The 19,176-nt window shown below is 45.3% G+C and overlaps 1 protein-coding gene across 3 annotated transcripts in view; it reads right to left on the bottom strand.

Moving 5' to 3' along the window:
• Positions 1-19,176, bottom strand: part of TRPC7 (transient receptor potential cation channel subfamily C member 7) — a 197,390-nt gene that overhangs the window by 7,512 nt on the left and 170,702 nt on the right. For all 3 annotated transcript variants that reach the window (XM_003266416.3, XM_003266417.3, XM_003266418.3), the window contains 3 exons: positions 9,012-9,207; positions 3,693-3,914; positions 2,932-3,012 (listed from right to left, as the gene is read on the bottom strand). In XM_003266416.3, the coding sequence (XP_003266464.2) occupies positions 2,932-3,012; positions 3,693-3,914; positions 9,012-9,207 (499 nt within the window). The remainder of the gene's footprint in view (positions 1-2,931; positions 3,013-3,692; positions 3,915-9,011; positions 9,208-19,176) is intronic.

Here is a 19,176-nt window from a genome sequence, read left to right as displayed (position 1 = left end):
ATCTTCTTGGGAACACTAAGTGATTTCTCAGAGCCACAACATATGAGAGGCTGATGGAATATGTGCTCAGTGACAGCAGCTCTGCCTAGGGCCTGGATTGTAAGAAGCAGGGGGTGAATTGGGCTGCTCATGTTCTCTGCACATTTGGAAGCTGCTGTGGGAGGAAAGCAATGCTACTTGGAAGGCCAGTGGTGGGCCCAAGGAAACAGAGGAACCATACTCAGATCCCCACTCAAATTGTCCTTGCTGCCGTTGATAGCAAAAGTGCCCCAGTGCCTTCTCCTGCTCCTTGCCTCCTCACTGTGTGCTTGGAAGGCTCAGATAGGTCTCTTCCTGGTGACCGTCAAACACAGGCAAGATAGGTTCTGAGGAGGGTGCTGGTGCAAAACTATGAAGATAAATAATAGGCAGGTGTCCAGGCAGCATGAGGTGGTGAGAAAGGGGGGCCCTCTGAGTCAGAGAGATCTCAGTTCAGTCACTTGTGTGGCCTTGGCCACTGAGCCTCAATTCCTTCATCTGTTACATGGGGTTGAAGACAGTGCCCATCTCCAAGGAATATGGGAGAGTACACCTGAGCTAGTGTCCAGCCTGCATCCAGGTATCTTTTAGTGACATCTCAGGGTTTACTCCAATTGTGAGCAGAAGATGACTCAGAACGATGCCACACAGCCTAGCAGGGTGGAGCCAAGAGCCAATGTGCAAAGACTGCTTTTCCTCAGCCCCTTTCTTCTGATGCCTACTGGCTGGCTTTTTGTTTCTTCTTTTCTGTGACAACTATTTGAATAAGTCACCTCAGGCTTTTTCTGTGGAGTCACAAATTACAAAATGAGCAAAGCTTTCCAAGGTCATCAGTTGCCTGAAGCTGTAGATGACCAATCTCTGTAATCACAGCAGGAAGTTCCTGGGGAGATTCAAGGCAGTACGGACTCAGCCAACGAGGATGGAAGACAGAGTTGGGACTGCTCTGAGACTGCTTTTGAAAATGGTCTCCTGCTAGGCACGGTGGCTCATGCCTGTAATCCCAGCACTTTGGGAGGCCGAGGTGGGTGGATCACCTGAGGTCTGGAGTTTGAGACCAGCCTGACCAACATGGTGAAACCCTATCTCTACTAAAAATACAAAATTAGCCAGGCATGGTGGCGCATGCCTGTAATCCCAGCTACTCGGGAGGCGGAGGCAAGAGAATCACTTGAACCAGGGAGGTGGAGGTTGCAGCGAGCCAAGATCTCACCATTGCACTCCAGCCTGGGCAACAAGAGTGAAACTCTGTCTAAAATAAATAAATAAATAAATAAAGTAAAAAAATAAATAAAGAAAAGAAAATGGTCTCCTTCAGAAAGGAATCATTCTGGAATGGGACATTCATACAGAATTGATCTTCCTTTATCTCAGGAGCTGATTCTGCTCAAAACCTAGGAGAGATTTGGCCCTAACCCATTGGGTATCTATCTTTTCTGTGACGCAGATAATCTACACTTCTCTCTGAAAAGCTGAGAAATAAAAATCCTTTCACTGACCAAAGGCTTTGGGCTGTAAAATAGCTCAAAGCAGATCAAACCAGTCAGTCCCAATTTTGTGTGCAATTAAACACAAGATTTGCCCATTGCTAATTTTTCGCCTGTCATCTGATAGAACTATAAGCTCTTTGAGGGATGAGCCATTTCTTAATTGTGCAATTAAATTCTCCTAACTGCACAGCTGGCTTCTGAAATATGGTTGGAGAGATTCAATTAGAGACCTGTTCTAAAAGATCTAAGTCTGTAATTGCTCCCTGTGGGAAGGTGGCACCAGAGGCACATCACCTCCACCCAAAGGAATGCTCAGAACAGCTTAAAATTTACATCTAATAAGAAATGATCAGCATAGGTGAAACTGCTGATCATCGAGAAGTGGAAGACAGGAAAGGAGTGGCCTGCCCGTTTATAATTGATCATCTGTAGCTGTCGTTAATCACTGGCGCATGGGCTGATCCAAACGGATACAGAGATCTGGCATTCATTTCCAAAAGCAATGCAAGGATTGGAAGCATAAAAGTTCTTTTTCTAATTTTTCTGACAACAGACTTGGCAGGCTGGCAGTCCAAGTCTGAAGACACCTGTATCTACTTGACTGCTTAAGACAGAAACCTGGGAGCCATGCTGGGTGTGCCTCGCCCTCCCCATATGTGCCCAGCAGCTATACATCCAGAAAATGTATTGCATCTGTCTGCTTTTCTCCATCATCCTGCTCATACCCCAATCCAAGCAAACATGCCTTGTACCTGAATGACTGTCACATCCTCCTCACTGGTATCCCTGCTTTTACTCTTGTCCCCGCCTGTCTCCTCTCATTATAGCAGTTAGGTGGTTTTCTTAAAGCACGAATACAATTTCATCATCTCCCCTCCTGGGCAAAGTTACCCTCTCCCCCATCCTGACAGTGGTCTGGCCCTCTGACCTCACCTCCCTCCATTCTCTGCTTCCACATGGCCCAGCTGCCCTGGACCTGCCACCCTTCTCTTCTCTGCCCGGAAGGCCATATATGGCTGCCTCCTGCATCCGAGTGGTCTTGGCTGACTGTTCTCTCCTTGAAGATGTCCTCTCTGAAAACCATATCTAAGCAGAAGCTCCCTACTTTTCTCTGTTTTTGAGTCCTCCTGTTTTCTTTTTGTCACTGTTACCAGTTTGAGGGCATACACTTATCTGTGTGTTGACTTGTTTATTGTCCATCGTCACTAGACTGGAGGTGCCACTGAGGGAGGAACCACATCTGTATCTGTATCCCCAGGAAGTAGCACAGTGCCTGACATATAGTAAGTACTCAATAAATATTTGTACAATAAAGGAAGGAATGAAGCTGTGTTCTCGGGGGATGACACAGCCATGGGACTAAATCTGTGTCTTAGTGGAGTCTACTTCTGCCCATGCTTGGGCTTGGGAAAGGGCTGGTTACCTGGTATCTGGTAGGCTTGCTGAAAGTGTTATTTGCTGTCAGATTTTCAGAATTCCTCATGCCAGCCTGGTAGCGAGTCTTCTGGATAAAACAAACAAACCCACACACATCACAAACAAAAACATACATGCATCCCTACATATCTCGTAAGACTTGAACAGTATCCACATATGGGGCTGTCTCAGTGAGGCAGCTTTTGAAAGCTGATTTACCTGGTGCTGCTTGGCTTCCTAGAACATTGTTCCTAGGACCTTTAGCTCTGTAGGATGCTAATAAGGGTTACAGAATATTGTTTCGTCAACTTGGTTGGAAAGCACTGAATTAAGGTTAGATGGATGTCTTTTCTCCAGGGGTTTTAACATACTAATAAACACTGAGAATCCCCAGGAAAGCCAGACAGTGGGAAGAAAACCTTTTTCTCAGAGATCATTTTCCAGATACTTTCTGAGAAAAGCTGTTCCATTTCCAAGGCCACTAGGGGGTTCCCTTCACTGGGATCACGGCTTAGCCAGGCAGCTTACTATGTCCCCAGCAGGGCACCTCTCCAAGGGGTTGCAAGGAGAAAGGAGGGTATCACAGTAGCCTCTGCTGGTGTTGGAGCTTTCAGATGTGTCCAGGTAGACTCTACAGAGTACCAGCCCTCCCAGCTCCTGGCTCCCCTTGCATGGGGTGGGGGAGGGCAGCCATATGACTCAAACACACTCGACTCGCCCGCCCCCTCCTGCTGCCTTCTCCAGCCTCATAAACCACATGCTACCTACCTTGAATTTGGAATTCAGCATGCCCATTTCAAAGTCATTTTCACAGCTTTTGGCCTTAGATTTGCAGAGTTTTATGAGGCACATCTTGATTCTCATTATGAGATAATAAAATGATTTAGGACTTGGCACTAGATTAAAAGGAGCAGGTAGAGTTCTTCCTTCATCAAAGTAAGACAGCCAGAGTTTTGCTCGGGCGAATTTCCATTCCACATCTGCATCCTCCTGTGGAACAAGGGAAACAACAACACACCCTCAAAGGCCACGATTTAACAACGGAGCCCAACCTGAGGAGCAGAGACACAGCCTACACATTCGGAAAGCAGACTTCTAAGCAGGGCTCTTGTGCAGTGTTTCTACAGATGGCACAGAGAAGGGGAATTTACTCCCACTAAAACCATGCACAATGGTCACTTTCCGCCTGTCTTCTCCGGACTCATGGCTGAAAAGCCTCGACCAGTTCATATGAACCGCCCCTACTCTCCACTGGGTATTTTTACCAACATTCTCCACTTGCAGCTAACCAAAGAACTTTTCTCACTGCCACTTAATCTTGTTATTCATTAATTTTTATAGCTCTGCTAGCTGATTCACCAGCCACCACAGCATTATTGTATTTATTAATCTCTAAAGAAGTGCTGCTCACTAGCAATCTATTGTGAACCAAAAGGATGAGCCACATAGGTAAGTTTCAATTTTCTACTAGCCCCATTCTTAAAAGTAAAATTGAACAGGTGAAATTAATTTTAGTAATATATTTAATGCGGTAGATCAAAAATATCATTTCAACATGTAAGCATTATAAAACAATATTAAGATAGCTTACCATATTGTTTTCATACTAAGTCTTCAAACTCCAGTGTGAATTTTATCCTTACAGCACATCTATTTGGACCAGCCACATTTTAAGTGTTTGATAGGCATTTGTGGTTAGTGGCTACCACATTGGACAGCACAGTATATTTATTAGACAGCATATTTCTTATCGGTCAGAGTGCTGCCAGGGAGGATGTTTATAGATCTCACATATGTAATTCAAGGGGAGCAAAGCCTGAGTGTAGTTTGTAGGAGGTGATCCAGCTGTGTTCTCTTCTGGGGTAGTGGGGTTAGACTTAAACCCAGGTTCTGTTCTTTCTGACATTGTGTCAATGCCAGAATGCTAAGTGGGCCCCTGAGAGTAGCAGGTGTATTTTGTCTAGACAGGTTCCTCGAACTTCTGTCCTAGAAGGGCAGTTTGAGACCAGGAAAGAGGCATGGGGTTTGTAAACAGATGGACCTGGGCTCAAAACCCCTTATTAGCTGTGTAACTTTAGGCGGGTGTCTTGAGCTTATGGAGATAAAACTGCTTCCCTCACATAGCCCTGAGGTCGGTAGTGAGTGTGTGCTCCCTGAGCAGTGGGTTCCTCTTTCCATAGGCAGTGACTACACTCTGAGGGGCTGTGAACCCAGCAAGGGCCCAGGAGAGGCTGCTGGGATATACCACAAGAGTACAGGGTTATAATCAGCAGGCTTGACCACTTTGCTTTTGTTGAGGATCGACACTGGGCCTGGTCTACTTGGGGACATCCTATAAGGATTTTTAGGTTGGAAGCTTTGTGAGGGCAGGGCTCACTCCTGGTCTCGCTGTACAAGAGAGATGTAACAGGGACACCCGTCCTGAGAGGAAGTGTGGTATAATGCAAAGCACATGGGTTCTGCAGCCTATGTGGGTTTAAATCCGGGCTCTGCTCCTTACTAGCTATGCAACCATGGCAGGTGATGGACCACTCTGGGCCTTAGTTTCCTCATCTGTAACATAAGCATAGCAACACCTATTGAATAGGCTGTGAGAATTAAAGGAGTTAATATGCATAGATGACACTGAACAGTGCCAGACACTTAGTAAGCCCTCAATAAATGTGATTTTCATCTCCATAGCCTAGCACAGGCCTAGTAGTCAACCTTCAGTCACTTAGCATTGATGGAGCACCTGCTATGCACTTGGCATGTGCTAGGGAGGCCCTGGGCATTACGATCCATGCCGTGGTGGAACACACAGTCTGGCCAACGACGTGAACCCAGCAAGGGCCCAGGAGAGGCCCACAAGAGTACAGGGTTATAATCAGCTATTCAACAGCTAGTTAGTTAGTCTTTTACTTATTGTTGTACCCAGAGCTGGAGGAGGGTCTAGGTGCTGAGGCCACTGACCCAGTCTGGGGGTCAGGGAAGGCTGGCTGGTGTTTGGGCTCAGATCCGAGGAGTGAGCAGTTCTCAACAAGGTCAAGAGTGGGTGGGGTGGGGGGTAGAGAATTTGTAAGAATTAACTTGTGGAAGAGACAGCGAGAAGTGTAAATAACTCGAGGATGCTGGCAGTAAGGAGCAGGGGAGAAAGAGGTTGGGAGCTGGAAAGTAAGCTAGAGGGAGGATTTTTTATAGTTCCTTTTTTTTTTTTTTAAGATCAAGTGACTTATTTAAATGCTGACAGGAAGGATTAGGTAGCAAGAGAGGGGTGAAGACGCAGGCAGGCAGGGTGCCGTGCAGTGGCGGCTGCTGGGGAGGCCGGATGAGCAGAATGGAGCAGGGCGGAGCTCTCTGCTGGAGAAGCCTGTGCTGCCTGCAGAGGCAGGGGGCTGGGGTGGGGGGAGTTGAATGGAGAGGCAGGCGCAGGTGAGTTGTGGATTTGGACAGCAGGGGCTTAAGATCTACTGAGCCAATAAATCAGTGTTCTCATGGAAGGGTTTACAAATATTTGCATCATCGAAACTACATGTGATCATGAACACCTGGCATTTTCCAGTGGTATCTTCCATGGTCCAGTAAGACAGGTGAGAACATGTGCCCTCACCTGCCCCAGAAGTCCAGAGCCCAGAGGGAGGTGTGGGGCTGTAATACACTCTCTGCATGTCTCGGCCCCTTTCCATGGTGGGATAACTTGATATCACACGCCATGGGCTTGCCTGCTCCTGCCCTCAGCTAGTGGGCATCCCTCACAGCCAACTGCAAGGCTTCCCATGCTACTGTCATTTCAACCAAAGCATTACATGCCTGTTAGGATATGGCAGATTGCCGGGGTGGAGTGGTGCAGAGACCTGCAGCTCTTCCAGGCACCATCTGGTTTTCTCTTACACATGGGGAAACTGAGGCCCAGAAGGGCAGAAAGGACTAGTGGACAAGAGCTCATTATCCACACTGGTGATTAAGTATGTAAAATGCTTTAAAAATATATGTGTTGTTTGTCCATCCACGATGTGCTGTATTTTTCTGGAGGGCAGCAGCTGAGGCTTCGTGGCCAGGCTCACCTCTTCCTCTCACCTCTTGCCTTTTTTCCTCGCTCAATCTACGCTCTTGCAGCACTGAGCATACCACACTGCTTCACCCCTCCCTGCCTGGGTACATGTGCTCCCCACTGCACAGAGTACTCTTTTTTGGGGAGGGTATCATAGACTGAATTGTGTCCCCCTTAAATTCCTATGTAGAAGCCCTAACCCCCAGCAAGTTAGAAGGTGACTATTTGGAGATGGAGCCTTTAAAAGGTGACTGAAGTTAAATGAGGTCATGCGGATGGGGCCCCGATCTTCCTGGACTGGTGGCAAGGCTGTGTGAGGACACAGCAAGAAGGTGGACATCTGCAAGCCAAGCAGAGAGGCTCAGAAGGAGCCAACCCTGCTGATGTTGATCTTGGACTTGCGGCCTCTAGAACTGTGAGGGAAGAGACTTCTAATGTTTAAGCCACACAGCCTGTGGTATTTTTTAGGAAAGCCCTAGCAAGTTAATACACAGGGATCTTTACTTTTTTCTATATAGGAAGTATATAAACAATTGTTTCTTATAATTTAAGGACAGAGGTGCACCAGGAAATGTGAAAGTCCCATTTCAGATCTTCTCTCTCCTTTCATTCCCTCCCCCAGAGGACGCCCGGTCAAAAGCCCTGTAGCCTCCTTGGAGTTCCTCTCTATGTTTGCATTTGTACTGTTACATAGATCAGATTCCCCTATATGTAAATTTTTCTACAACTTGCATTTTTTCACTTAATAATGTGTTAGGGATTTTCCCGTGTCAGTACAAAACGGTCTTTCTCATGCTGGATGTACAGTATCCTACACCTTATTCTAAAGTGTGACTATATGACAGTTTATTTAAACATTCTCATATCGATGGACTATTTCCAGGTTTTTCCTTTAACGAACATCTATGTAAAATGATATTGGATCTATTCCCAGAATTGGAATTGTTGAGTCAGTAGGTCAGTGCTTTTTATTTTAACTTTAGCTTATTTATTTAATCGTATAGTAGGTAAAACAACAACACGATTTATAAAGGATAAAAAGTATAAAGAGAAAGGAATTCCACCCACCATGCCCCCCATCCCCACCTCTCAACAGGCACCCTGTGGTGTCTTTCTTGTGGACCTTTCAGAGGTTTGTTCTTTTCATTTGCTTATACAATCACAAATGAATCACATTCCCTTTTCTTTCTCTCTTACACAAGAGAGAGCCCACTATATACATTGTTCTGGAACTTGATTTTTATCTCCTACCACTGTAACTTGAAGGTCTTTCCCCATCAGCATATAGAGAACATATTTATCTTTCTTAAAATACAGTTGCACAGCATCCCATTTTTCAGATGCATCATAGTCTATTTAATTAGATTCCTATTAATGCTCATTTAGTTTGTTTTTAATTTCTTGCTGTTCCAAACAAGCTGCAATCAATAGCTTAAGGTTCATGCCTTTTAGATTTTGATAAATTGCCTCCTGATACATTCTCTCAATCCCTTTATACGTCACGCAAAATTGTTCTCATTTTAAATGGCCTTCCAGCATCACGTCTGGAAGCTTCCCCCATAGTCAATCTCTATCTCTGTCCCCACACCACCCCCCACAACCTGGCTGCACTGGCCCCAGAGCATTGGAATTTGTTGATCACCCTGTATGATCTCCTCACTGGACTATGAGTTTCTCTAGGCAGGAACTGTGTCTTAGTCATCTTGGTATCACCAGTGCCTACTGCGGATTTGGCATACAGTAGGTATTTAATAAATAACACATGAGAGGCAAAAGGGGCCTGGGGGCTGAAAGACAGTCATTCTGATTGATTGCTGTGGGTCATCTGCACGATGTCCTGATAAGACAAGTGGAAAAGAGAGAAGACTCATGCCATGGGGCAGACTGACTTTGATTGCTTCTATTTCTAGAAGCAATCCAGGAAGAATGCCTGTTATTTGTTGTTCTGGCTGCACATTTAACAACACATGGGCTTCTAACATCATTCCCCTCATTGCTGAAAACAGCAATGTAAATTAGATGAGGAAGAGCAAGCATTTTCAGTGACCTGGCCTTACCTCAATTTCCTGATAGGAGTTGTTGATCATGGCTATTAGCATGTTGAGCAACACTACCACCATGGTGACGTTATAAACGCCGTAGAGAACGTAGCCGATGTTCTCGATGAATTTGTGGTCGTATTTCAGCACCACTGAGATTACTTCAGATAAGCCGAATATGGACCAAAACAAAGTTTTAAAACTTTCTTCAACCCTGCAAAGAAACAGACAGTCCTTTCACGCAGTTTGCATCAGCTTGAACTTTTATTTATTCATTCATTTATTTTGAGACAGGGTCTCACTCTGTTGCCCAGGCTGGAGTGCAGTGGCTCAATCATGGCTCACTCCAGCCCTGACCTCCTGGACTCAAGCAATTCTCCTGCCTCAGCCTCCTGAGTAGGTGGGACTACAGCTGTGCACCACCACACCTGGCTAATTGTTTTATTTTTTGTAGAGATAGGATCCCACTATGTCACCCAGGCTGGTCTTGAACTCCTGGGCTCAAGGTATCATCCCACCTTAGCCTCCCAAAGTGCTGGGATGACAGATGTAAGCCACTGCATCTGGCCAGCTTGAACTTTTAAAATGAAAGTTGCCATTGGTCAGGCTTTACCCTGGAGTGCCCAGTTGTTACCCTGGAGTGGGGCTGGGCTGGTTGGTGGTGGCTACATTCTGAGACGATGTGATATTCAGATTTCTAAGAAGACTTTGAAAGAATATTAAAAATGGCAGGCTCTTTATTTTTTATTCAATCCATTTATTGGGACTCCTGGCTGTGGTATCACTTTTCTCTTACTGTAATTAACTTAAACATTTAAAATTAAACCCCTGGGTAAATGTTTGTTCTTGTGCATTATGAGCCCCAGAAGCCCTAACCATTTCTTCTCAGACTCCACAGCCCACGTGAAGGGGGGTGATGGCAGATACCTGGAAAGTGGGCAGTGTCCACACAGGAAGATGGCATCCCTGGAGTCTGACACTTCTAGGCACTCGACAAAGAGCAGCTCACTTAAGCCTCATGACCAGCTCTGTGGCAGACTCTCATATGACCTCCTGTTACAGATCTGAGGCTAGCCACATGTATTAAGCTTTCTAAACTGGGGCTGAATTATTGAGAATGTGAGTGGGGATTTTGGTGTGCCCACATGGTTCAAAATCACCAGGTGACTGCCCAAACCTCACCTTACGGCTCACTTAGGTTAGATGCTGCACGTGCCTTGAAGGCAGTTCAGGTTAGACTCAGCTTTAAGGACACTGCTCTTTGGCCCTTTTGAGACTACTAAGTAACTGAAATACAGTAGTATTATGAATAAGACCCAAGTGCATTTCGTAGTCCATACTCTATGGCCATGACCCTGTATCAGGTTGATGACCTAGAATCGAATAAGAAAGCTGGATTTTGGTTGGGAGGTTTAGACCATGCAAGTGTATCTGGTAACATCTGAATGGTTAACTGCAGTTCTTTTAGTTTTCATCCAGATTTTTGGTACCACTGTGAGAAAGCACTTTTTTTTTTCCTTTTTAACATTTCAGGTTTTCAACACTCACCCACAAATGGCCAGGATTAGCTAGATCTTTAAAAATATCAGCATTTCTCAAGGATTGGTATTTATTTGACAAGATGTACAAAAATACTGGTACTCGTCACTTGGGCTAAAAATCCAACACTTGACTCGCATGAATTTACAGCTCTCCCAAGTGTGACTGTGTGGGGGTGTATGTGTATCTGTGTGTGGGTGTGCATGTGTGTGTGTCTACCCTGCTGTTTGGCTCATTCCCTATGCACACTCTTCAGAGTCTGAAAAACTGATAATTGAAGTGGGATTGTATTGTCAGTGTTTGTTTTTAGTTTCTTTTAAAACTGTGATTTTGAAACATTTAATTCATTTTAGCATTAGCGAGAAATAATTTTGTTGGGGGTTTATAAGCAACAACAGGGTATTAAGCCATTATTGCAGAGTTCCAGCTCCTGGTGCTATTCTGGAAAGGGGGAGAACTGTTTTCCTCATGTGAGATGCAGCATTTTGTGTGAAAAGGATGTCATCCACCCTGTGTCATGATTCACTGCAGTACTGTGTCCCATTATGAAGCAATCTTTCAGTTATCACACTTGTGGAAAGGAACAGTGACAGAGAGATTTCAAAACCACCAGATGAACCCTAAATTCCAAACTGGAAGGAGACAGTAGGCCGTGATCTCTCTTAGAGTTGCTCCCTTCCTGGCAGGATCAGGTGAAAACTGGAGAACACAGTGTCTGAGGGGGAGGGTGGGCAGACAAGGGCTGATCTAGGATTATACACTTGCCATGGACCAACAAAGGAATGGATCATACTTGCCATAGAGAGAGGCTTTACCCAAATTCATCTTCCCTTTCTTACCTTGGAACAACCCAGAAACCTTTGGCTGACACAAATGAAGTGAGCAATTACAGAACACATCCAGGGAAAACTCTCTGAATTTTGATTAGGGAAAGTGGGCCTACATTCAGCTTCCATTTTTTTCTCATTTGCATCTTGCCATAAATTTTGCCACTGAGCCCTGATTTATCCTTGGTGCCTTCTCTTAGGTATTCTATATCAATAATCTGAAGAAACAGGCCTGGCTTATTAAGCAGTATGTGTTCCAGCAAGGTAGTATTTATAAATCTAGAGGCTTTGCCTTAGTCCCTCCTTTACCTGACCCCCGCAGCTCAGGACAATTAACCTGGCCTGGAATGCTAATATGTTCAGTGTGTTGTCTATCTTCCAGACAATCTTCAGTACTGCGCATCTGTTTTATTTCTATTCTGTGGTTTAAGGAGTAACTCCTGGACTTGGATTTGGCCATTTCTCCAGGAGGCTCTACAAAAGGCCCAAACTCACTGGGACTGCCAGAGTGGGAGCCACGCCTCCAGAGCAAAACCAGCTGCACTCATCTGGGCAGGACGGGGTCTTAGACAAACTATGCATTTTTCTTTTCTTTTTTTTTTCTTTTTTTCTGAGACAGAGTTTCACTCTTGTCGCCCAGGCTGGAGTGCAAGTGGCACGATCTTGGCTCACTGCAACCTCCACCTCCTGGGTTTAAGTGATTCTCCTGCCTCAGCCTTCAGAGTAGCTGGGATTACAGGCGCGCACCACCGTGCCCAGCTAATTTTTGTATTTTTAGTAGAGACGGGGTTTCACCATGTTGGCCAGGCTGGTCTTGAACTCCTGACCTCGTGATCTGCCCACCTCGGCCTCCCAAGGTGCTGGGATTACAGGCGTTAGCCACCGTGCCTGGCCCTAAACTATGCATTTCTAATGATCTCTTCTAAGCTGTTAAGGGAGAACATCTATGGCCCTTGCTTTCTCTTTTCATGGGGCAAAATGAATGAGGTAATAAAATCTTCATTTAAAGAAAGGTGGGCCTATTGGTTTGACTCACCCAATATGGCTAGATTCACCATTTGAGGCTCTTGGGTCTTTCATTTGTACCCACATGTTCTTGTCATGAAGATAAGAGGACTAACTGAATAGACTAATTCTGTTGCTGTTTTTGTTGTTGTTATTAGAGGGCACCTTATGGACCGAGTTATGTCCAGTTATCTGGGCTAAACTGTAAGCAGTACAATATTTTATCCATAATTCAAACCATATAACTAAATAACTTCTGAATGGAATTGAAGAGTTAAATGTTAAAAAAAAATTACGTGGTAAAAACACTAGAATAAAGTATTGGTGAGAATTTATTACATAATTCTGGGCTGGGGGAAGTTTCAGAAACTACAAAGTTTGAGACATTTGACCAAACAAAACTTTACTTGTACACATGAAAAACATAATACGTAAAAACATAAGGCAAAAGACTGAGAAAAGAATTGGTATTTGCAAACGTAAGACAAATAATGGATGATATCCTTACACAAAGAGCTGATAATATGAAAATGACAGACATCCTGGTAGGAAAAAAAGGAAAAAAATTTCAGTGAAAACTTGATGCTTTTTATGGTGATTAGAGCTCTACAATGAACTTAAGATGCCATGCTGGTGTCATCTTCCAACTTAACATGTGGCAGGAAATAAATGAAACTTGACCTCACTACCCTGAGTGGGAGAAGACTTGTGTTGCTTTGACCTTGGGCACCCATAGTAATATATTCTTAGAGAGAAGACTGGCATTCGAATGAGTCAATAGTAAATCACTTATCCCAAGGGCTCAAGTATTGGAGCTGGCCCTAATGCCCCATGAGGTTATGAGGCTCTCTGAGTTATATATTAATCATCATCCACAATTTTCATGAGCTCTGGAACCCAGGGCATGGGGTGGAAAGCCAGTCATTTGGGAGAAATGGGGCTTGCTTTCAGGAAGAAAATATCTTGGAATTAGGCTAGTTACTATTTGCCATAAAGCTACTTGTCTCACAGAAAGCCCCACTGTGAACTAGCTGGTCTTAAGACTAGATTTGACGTTCTTTACTGATAGGAATGGCAACTACTGGCTCTACATCCTCTTTCCATCCACCCTAGCTAGCTATAGAGTTTGCCACAGATTCCTTCAACTGTGTCAATCACAGGAGATGACACAGAGCTGGAGGAGTGAGAAGATCCAGGGTGCATGCCTGGGTTCAAATCTCAGCAACACCTTGTAGTGGCTCTATGAGTTTGGGCATGGTACAAAGCCTGTTTGAGTCTCAGTTTACCCAACTATGAAATTGGCATAATGATGCTTCTATTGTTCAGTTGACATGAAGATTAAATAGGCAACCTATGTGAAAGACAAAGTCCAATAAATAGCAGCTATTATTTTGATTCATATATTTATTTATTGAACTATGTGCCAGGCACCGTACCAGGTGATGAGGATACACAGGTACCCAGATCAAACGTGTTTCTGTCCTTTTGGAGGTCCCAGTCTAAAAGCAAGCCCAGTAAGATAAGAGAATGCTATGAGACTGTAAGCAGGGAGGCTCTGTTTGCCTCTGCCCTTCCCAGCATACATACAGCCCCTCAGCCCCTCAGGTGCTTCCACACAGGGCTGAATGGAGTCAATAATTCAGCTGCTTGTTTTCTGAACAAGCCTCGTTTTTCTTCTAATCTTCAAAGATCATCACAGGCCCTTGATTTCATGCAAATACTCTTTCTGATTATTCCAGCCCATGCTGTCTTTTTATATTTGACTCTGGGCCTGCAGTGGAAGGGACTGAAGTTAGTCAATAGGCCACCCCAGCATAAGAAGCACTCCTAATGAAGTAAAGGAGGAAAAGTGCCCGTGAGTGATGTTGAATAGGCCACGATTTACCCTTCTCTGGGTGGGAGTGCGGGTGTGTGGGAAGGTTGGGGCTGATTTGTCATGCAGACAGCAGGGACGAGATAATCAGTTCTCCACCAGGTCTGTCTCGGCTGGATAACAGAACTTTAATAACAGGTTGCCTGAAGAGGCAGTTGTATACGGGCCTCAGAGAACAAACTGATCAACAAGGAGACGGTTCGGGGTGACAGGAAAATTGCTGCTTCTTCAGAATGCCATCTCTCTTCCCCACTGCCAGGACTCCTAGCCCCTACCACTGAATAGTTCAGCTCAGTTCAGTTACCTACTCAAATCAGCATATAGCAGGCTAAAATTAAGCAGGAGGATCAGCCTTTAATTGAAAAAGGCTGTTTCCCAAGCTCAGCAGACAATAGCTAGCACTCTGCTAGAGTTCTGCTGAAGGAGAATAATGCTCACCTGTCATCCAAGCTGGGCTGATGGAGGAAGGTGTTTGGAATGGATAAAGATCTTCTCAGAGGCTGTGTTTCTCTAATGCCCAGACCCAGAGACTGAAAGCAGCTGGACCAGGTTTGAGGATGGTTAAATGTCTGAGAAAGTCTGAACTCATCCCTTCCTTGGCCCTGCAAAGTTCTGTCCTCCGAATCACCTCTGAGTTCTACCTTGGGTCCTAAACAAGGAGTTTGATTTAGACAGTCTAGAAGTAGAAGAGTCTGGGGCCACAGAACTGACGCCAAAGAACTGGGATATGTAAAGCCTGTGCAGCCTAGGTTTATTTATACTGAGGGGTTTCACTGTACCCCATGCAGCCTGGGAACTCTTGGAGGGAAGAAGCTGTGTTTTCTTCATCTTCGAAACTGCAAACATCATCAGAGCCTGGCACATGGGAGGCATTCAACAAATTCAAAGTCAGCTGAATGAACGAATGAATGAATCCCTAATGCACATTTTGACTTCCTGTTCCCTGAGCCTAGTGTTGAGTCCAGATGATGATGAAACAATCGACACGTAAGTTCTGACTCCAGGCAAAACTGGTTTGAGTATATGTTTTTGGCCAAATAGCCTCATCTCTCTGTGCTGCTTTGTTCCTGGCTGTAAAATGGGAAAACAGTAATCTCCACTTCATAGAATTGTTGTGAGGATTGAATGAGTTAATGGAATGCTTGTGAAATGCATAAATTACTGCCTGGCATATACTAATTGCTCAATTAATGTTACTAATTTTATTACTAGTATTCGTTTTTTACACAATCTGCATCAACTGCAATAGGCTCCAATATCTGGCTGAAAGACTATGGAACGCTGAGATTAATTCTTAGAAAAACCCTGAGAAAACAGAAATCAGATCCTGCGCCTCTCTGTTAGTGGCTTTCCCTGTAGCTGACAAAGCCCATCATCACTCAGCACAGGCCCTCGAGGCCCTGGGTAGTCTGGTTCCTCCCGCCTCCTGGAGCCCGAGGCTGGCTCTCCCTTCACTCACTGCACTCTGCCTGGGTGCACTGGCTGAGCTCTTTCTTGGAATGCCTTCCCCTATCTCTGTACCTGGCTGCTCCTCCTCATTTTCTCATTGAGGCTTCAGGCTCAGTCAGCATGCGCTCCACGAGACCTTCTTTGACGACCTGTCTGAAGGAGGCCCTCCCTCATGACTCTTCTGTACAGTGTCTTACTTCTCTAGCTCCCAGCACTTAATCTATAACTATCTTACTTGCCTATTTGTTTATCTTTTTGCTTCTTTTCCCTCTTTTCCCTCTGAAATGTGAGCTCCGTGCTGACAGGGCCTGCTGACCTCCTTCGTCACTCTGTCCTCAGTACTCAGAATAGTGTCCAGCTTGTAGTTGGGAGGGAGGGGTCAGTGAACATTTTTGTCAATGGACGATGGAATGCTGGGAAACTGAGGCAGAAGGTGATCTGGCACTTGGCCTTACCCAGCTTGCCTCAGACCTGCCCCTGCTGGTAACATCTAGAGCTAACCCTGGACACTGCAGTTTCCTGCCACTGTCACTTTGAGAAATGGCAGCTTAAACCATGTTATCATCCTAGAACTGAATTTTAGTGCATAAAGAGGTGGGACCCTCTCCCCAGTGACCATCAGCCTGAGAAGCAGATGGAGGGCCCCTGGCAGTGCTTGAGAGGGTGCTGTGAAGCCAGCATCCTCAGGAGCACATTTTCTGTGTGTCATCAGGTCTTTTTCCTCAAAACTTGGTGGCTCTCAGACTGTTCCAGGGGCTCACAGGTCCCAGGCTTTTAGAATCCAGGTCACAAATAAACATGAGAAGAATGTATCCATAAACATTTTATGATAGTAGAGTGTCGTTGTAACAATTCTTCTTCTAAAGTAGTCCAGGAAAAGATCTATATTTTTATCACTTGTTGGAGAGTTATACAAAGAAAAAGACCTTATATTAGACCCAAATGATCTTTTTTGACACATAAAATTCACTTCCAGGTCCCCAGCCTCTCCGAGCCTGACCTGGGCCCCACACTGATCTCAGCTGCCTTCTCCATTAAGCCTTAGAACTTTTCTGTACTGGTTTCTCCACCTGAAAGTGGGTGCAGTAAGCTCACTTATCCCCCAAAACACCCTACACCTAACTTGCATTAATTAATTAATTAATTTTTGAGATGGGGTCTCAATCAGTTGTCCAGGTTGGTCTTGAATTCCTGGGCTCAAGCAATCCACCCACCTTGGCCTCCCAAAGTGTTGGGCTTACAGGCGTGGGCCACCGTGCCCAGCTGGTCCTGACTTGAATTTATAACATGAAAGGTGGAGATTGTAACTTTCACAGTGTAATAAAGTCTGATGGTGAAACAGCCTGTGGAGCTTCTGGATCACAGATGCCCATATTTCAACACTGACCCAGGATCCTGGGAAAAACGGGTCCTTCACAAAGCCCAGTAGGCTGATGCCATTCCTTGTTCCCCGCCTGCAAACACATTCGGCACACTCTGCACAGGGAAACTGGCAGTAGGCCAAGCTCCTAGGGTGCCTCAGGGTGACCTCTCCCTGGGTTTCTCTCAATATATCATTGGTTCTGATGAGTTTTACGATGTATTTCGGCCTGGGCAGCCTCAGCAGGATCCCCTTTGCAGCCAGAGCTTGCCATTCTACCCCTTGCCCTGCTTCTCCATCCCACTACTCCCTGCATGTAGCAGTGCACCCTCTCTCACAGGGCTCCTGCCAGAGCCTCCCAGGGGATCTGGCTCAGCAACTTTTGTAGCTGCCTTTCTTTCACATTCCTGTCTTTCAGAACATTTTCTCAATCTGTAAACATGCCCTCATTCCTGTGGTTATTTGATTAACATCTATCTTCTCAACCAGTCTGCAAGTTTCATGAGGGGAGGGACCATATCTGCTTTTGCTCACAGTAGAATCCCAGCACCCAGCTTGGGCCTCCACTCTCACCCCTTCCAACCCACCCTTCATGCAGGTGCCACAGCACTCTTCCTGAAAGCAGACCCAATTACATCTTCCTCCTTTTACAAAGGCCTTAGTGGAGACTCTAACACTCTGTCAGGACTTATGAAGTGCTTCACAATCTAGCTCCCACCTGATGCTCTGATTTAATCTTCTGCCATCTACCCAAATGCCTTCCTATGTGAAGCTCTCCAAAAATGCCTTGCACAGGCCAGAGTGCCCTTCCAGTCATCCTCCCAAACTCTCTGTTTAGAGCCACCCCTTCCAGGAAGCCTTCTCTGACTGCCAGGCAGGGCTCAGTGCTTCCTCCTCCCTGTGCTACTCAAGTACCCTTTGATGATGATCATACAGGATTGTAGCTGTTACTTTCCGCCCCCTGCAGAATCTCCACTCATTCACGAGTTTCCTGGGGTCAGAATTGTCTTATTAATCTCTAGGGCCTCAGGAACAAACACCACTTGGCATAGAGTAGTTGCTCTATACATGTTTGTCAAATGAGGGAGCTCACTTTGGAACAGAAACTTGCTTTATCCAGGGGAGAATCACAGTCTGCATATTAGAGCTGAGATACGTAGAATCAGCAGGTTCTCAATGGTAATCAAAATCTGAGTCAGTATGATCTTCTTCAGAATTTACTACTATAGGAGAGCAACTCAACTCCTAGAGTCTTAGCATCCATCTCAAAGTGTAGGCCCTAGTGGGAGTGATGGAAATTTTAGGCCTAAGGTGGAGGATGGGCCTGGAGTCATGCAGATTTGGATTCAGATTCTCTCATTGGCTCTATGATCTTGGGCGAGTCTGGTACCTCTCTGAGCCTCAGTTTCCTGTAATAGTATTTTTGTTATTCCACTGTGGATTAAATGAGAAAGCAGGTGCATATTTTTCATGAGTTGGTCAACAATTTGATATTTATTATTATTATTATTCCTGCTCTTTACTGACTCCAAAAGGATCATCTGAAGCCTCAATTTCAGCTCTAAGCCGAGTACGTGGAGCTCAGCCTCCAAGCTGGGACAGTCCGTGGTGGGTGGGGCTGTGTGGGCAGAGTCTTAAGGATCCTCTCCCTCAGCTGCAGTTCCCATAGCTGGAAGGGGAATCTGGCTTCTCTATGGCAAGGACAAGCTGGGTGGGGCTGAATCATTGCCTCCTGAATCCCTCCCTTATAAAGTATGGAAATTTCCCATAAGTGTCACGGAAAATAGAAGTTTCTAATTTTGCCTAGCATTGCTGAAGCTACTTCCATTAAAATGATTCCTGGGGAGACAGAACAACCTTAACAGAGGTATTATTTTGATTAGAAAACTCTCAACCCAGCTATGCTATGAAGCTGACTTCACAACAGCCTATAGAAAAGATGGGCTGAGATGATCTTTTGAGAAACAGAACCCCCATTTAGTCTCCAATCAGGATTGAGTCTGGAAGGCCAAGTTCACCCAAAGGGGAGACAGGGGCCCACCATGGGTTGTGTTAGAGCACCCTTCACTTCCTACTCTGGACCACCTCATTGCCTCCGGCCCCTCCTATTCTCTGTGTAGCTGTCCCATC

The sequence above is a fragment of the Nomascus leucogenys genome, chromosome 2, assembly GCF_006542625.1.
Source record: "Nomascus leucogenys isolate Asia chromosome 2, Asia_NLE_v1, whole genome shotgun sequence".
Classification (NCBI taxonomy): Eukaryota; Metazoa; Chordata; class Mammalia; order Primates; family Hylobatidae; genus Nomascus; species Nomascus leucogenys.
Note: the sequence above shows the minus strand (reverse complement) of the source record. Positions and strands in the feature narration are given on the sequence as shown.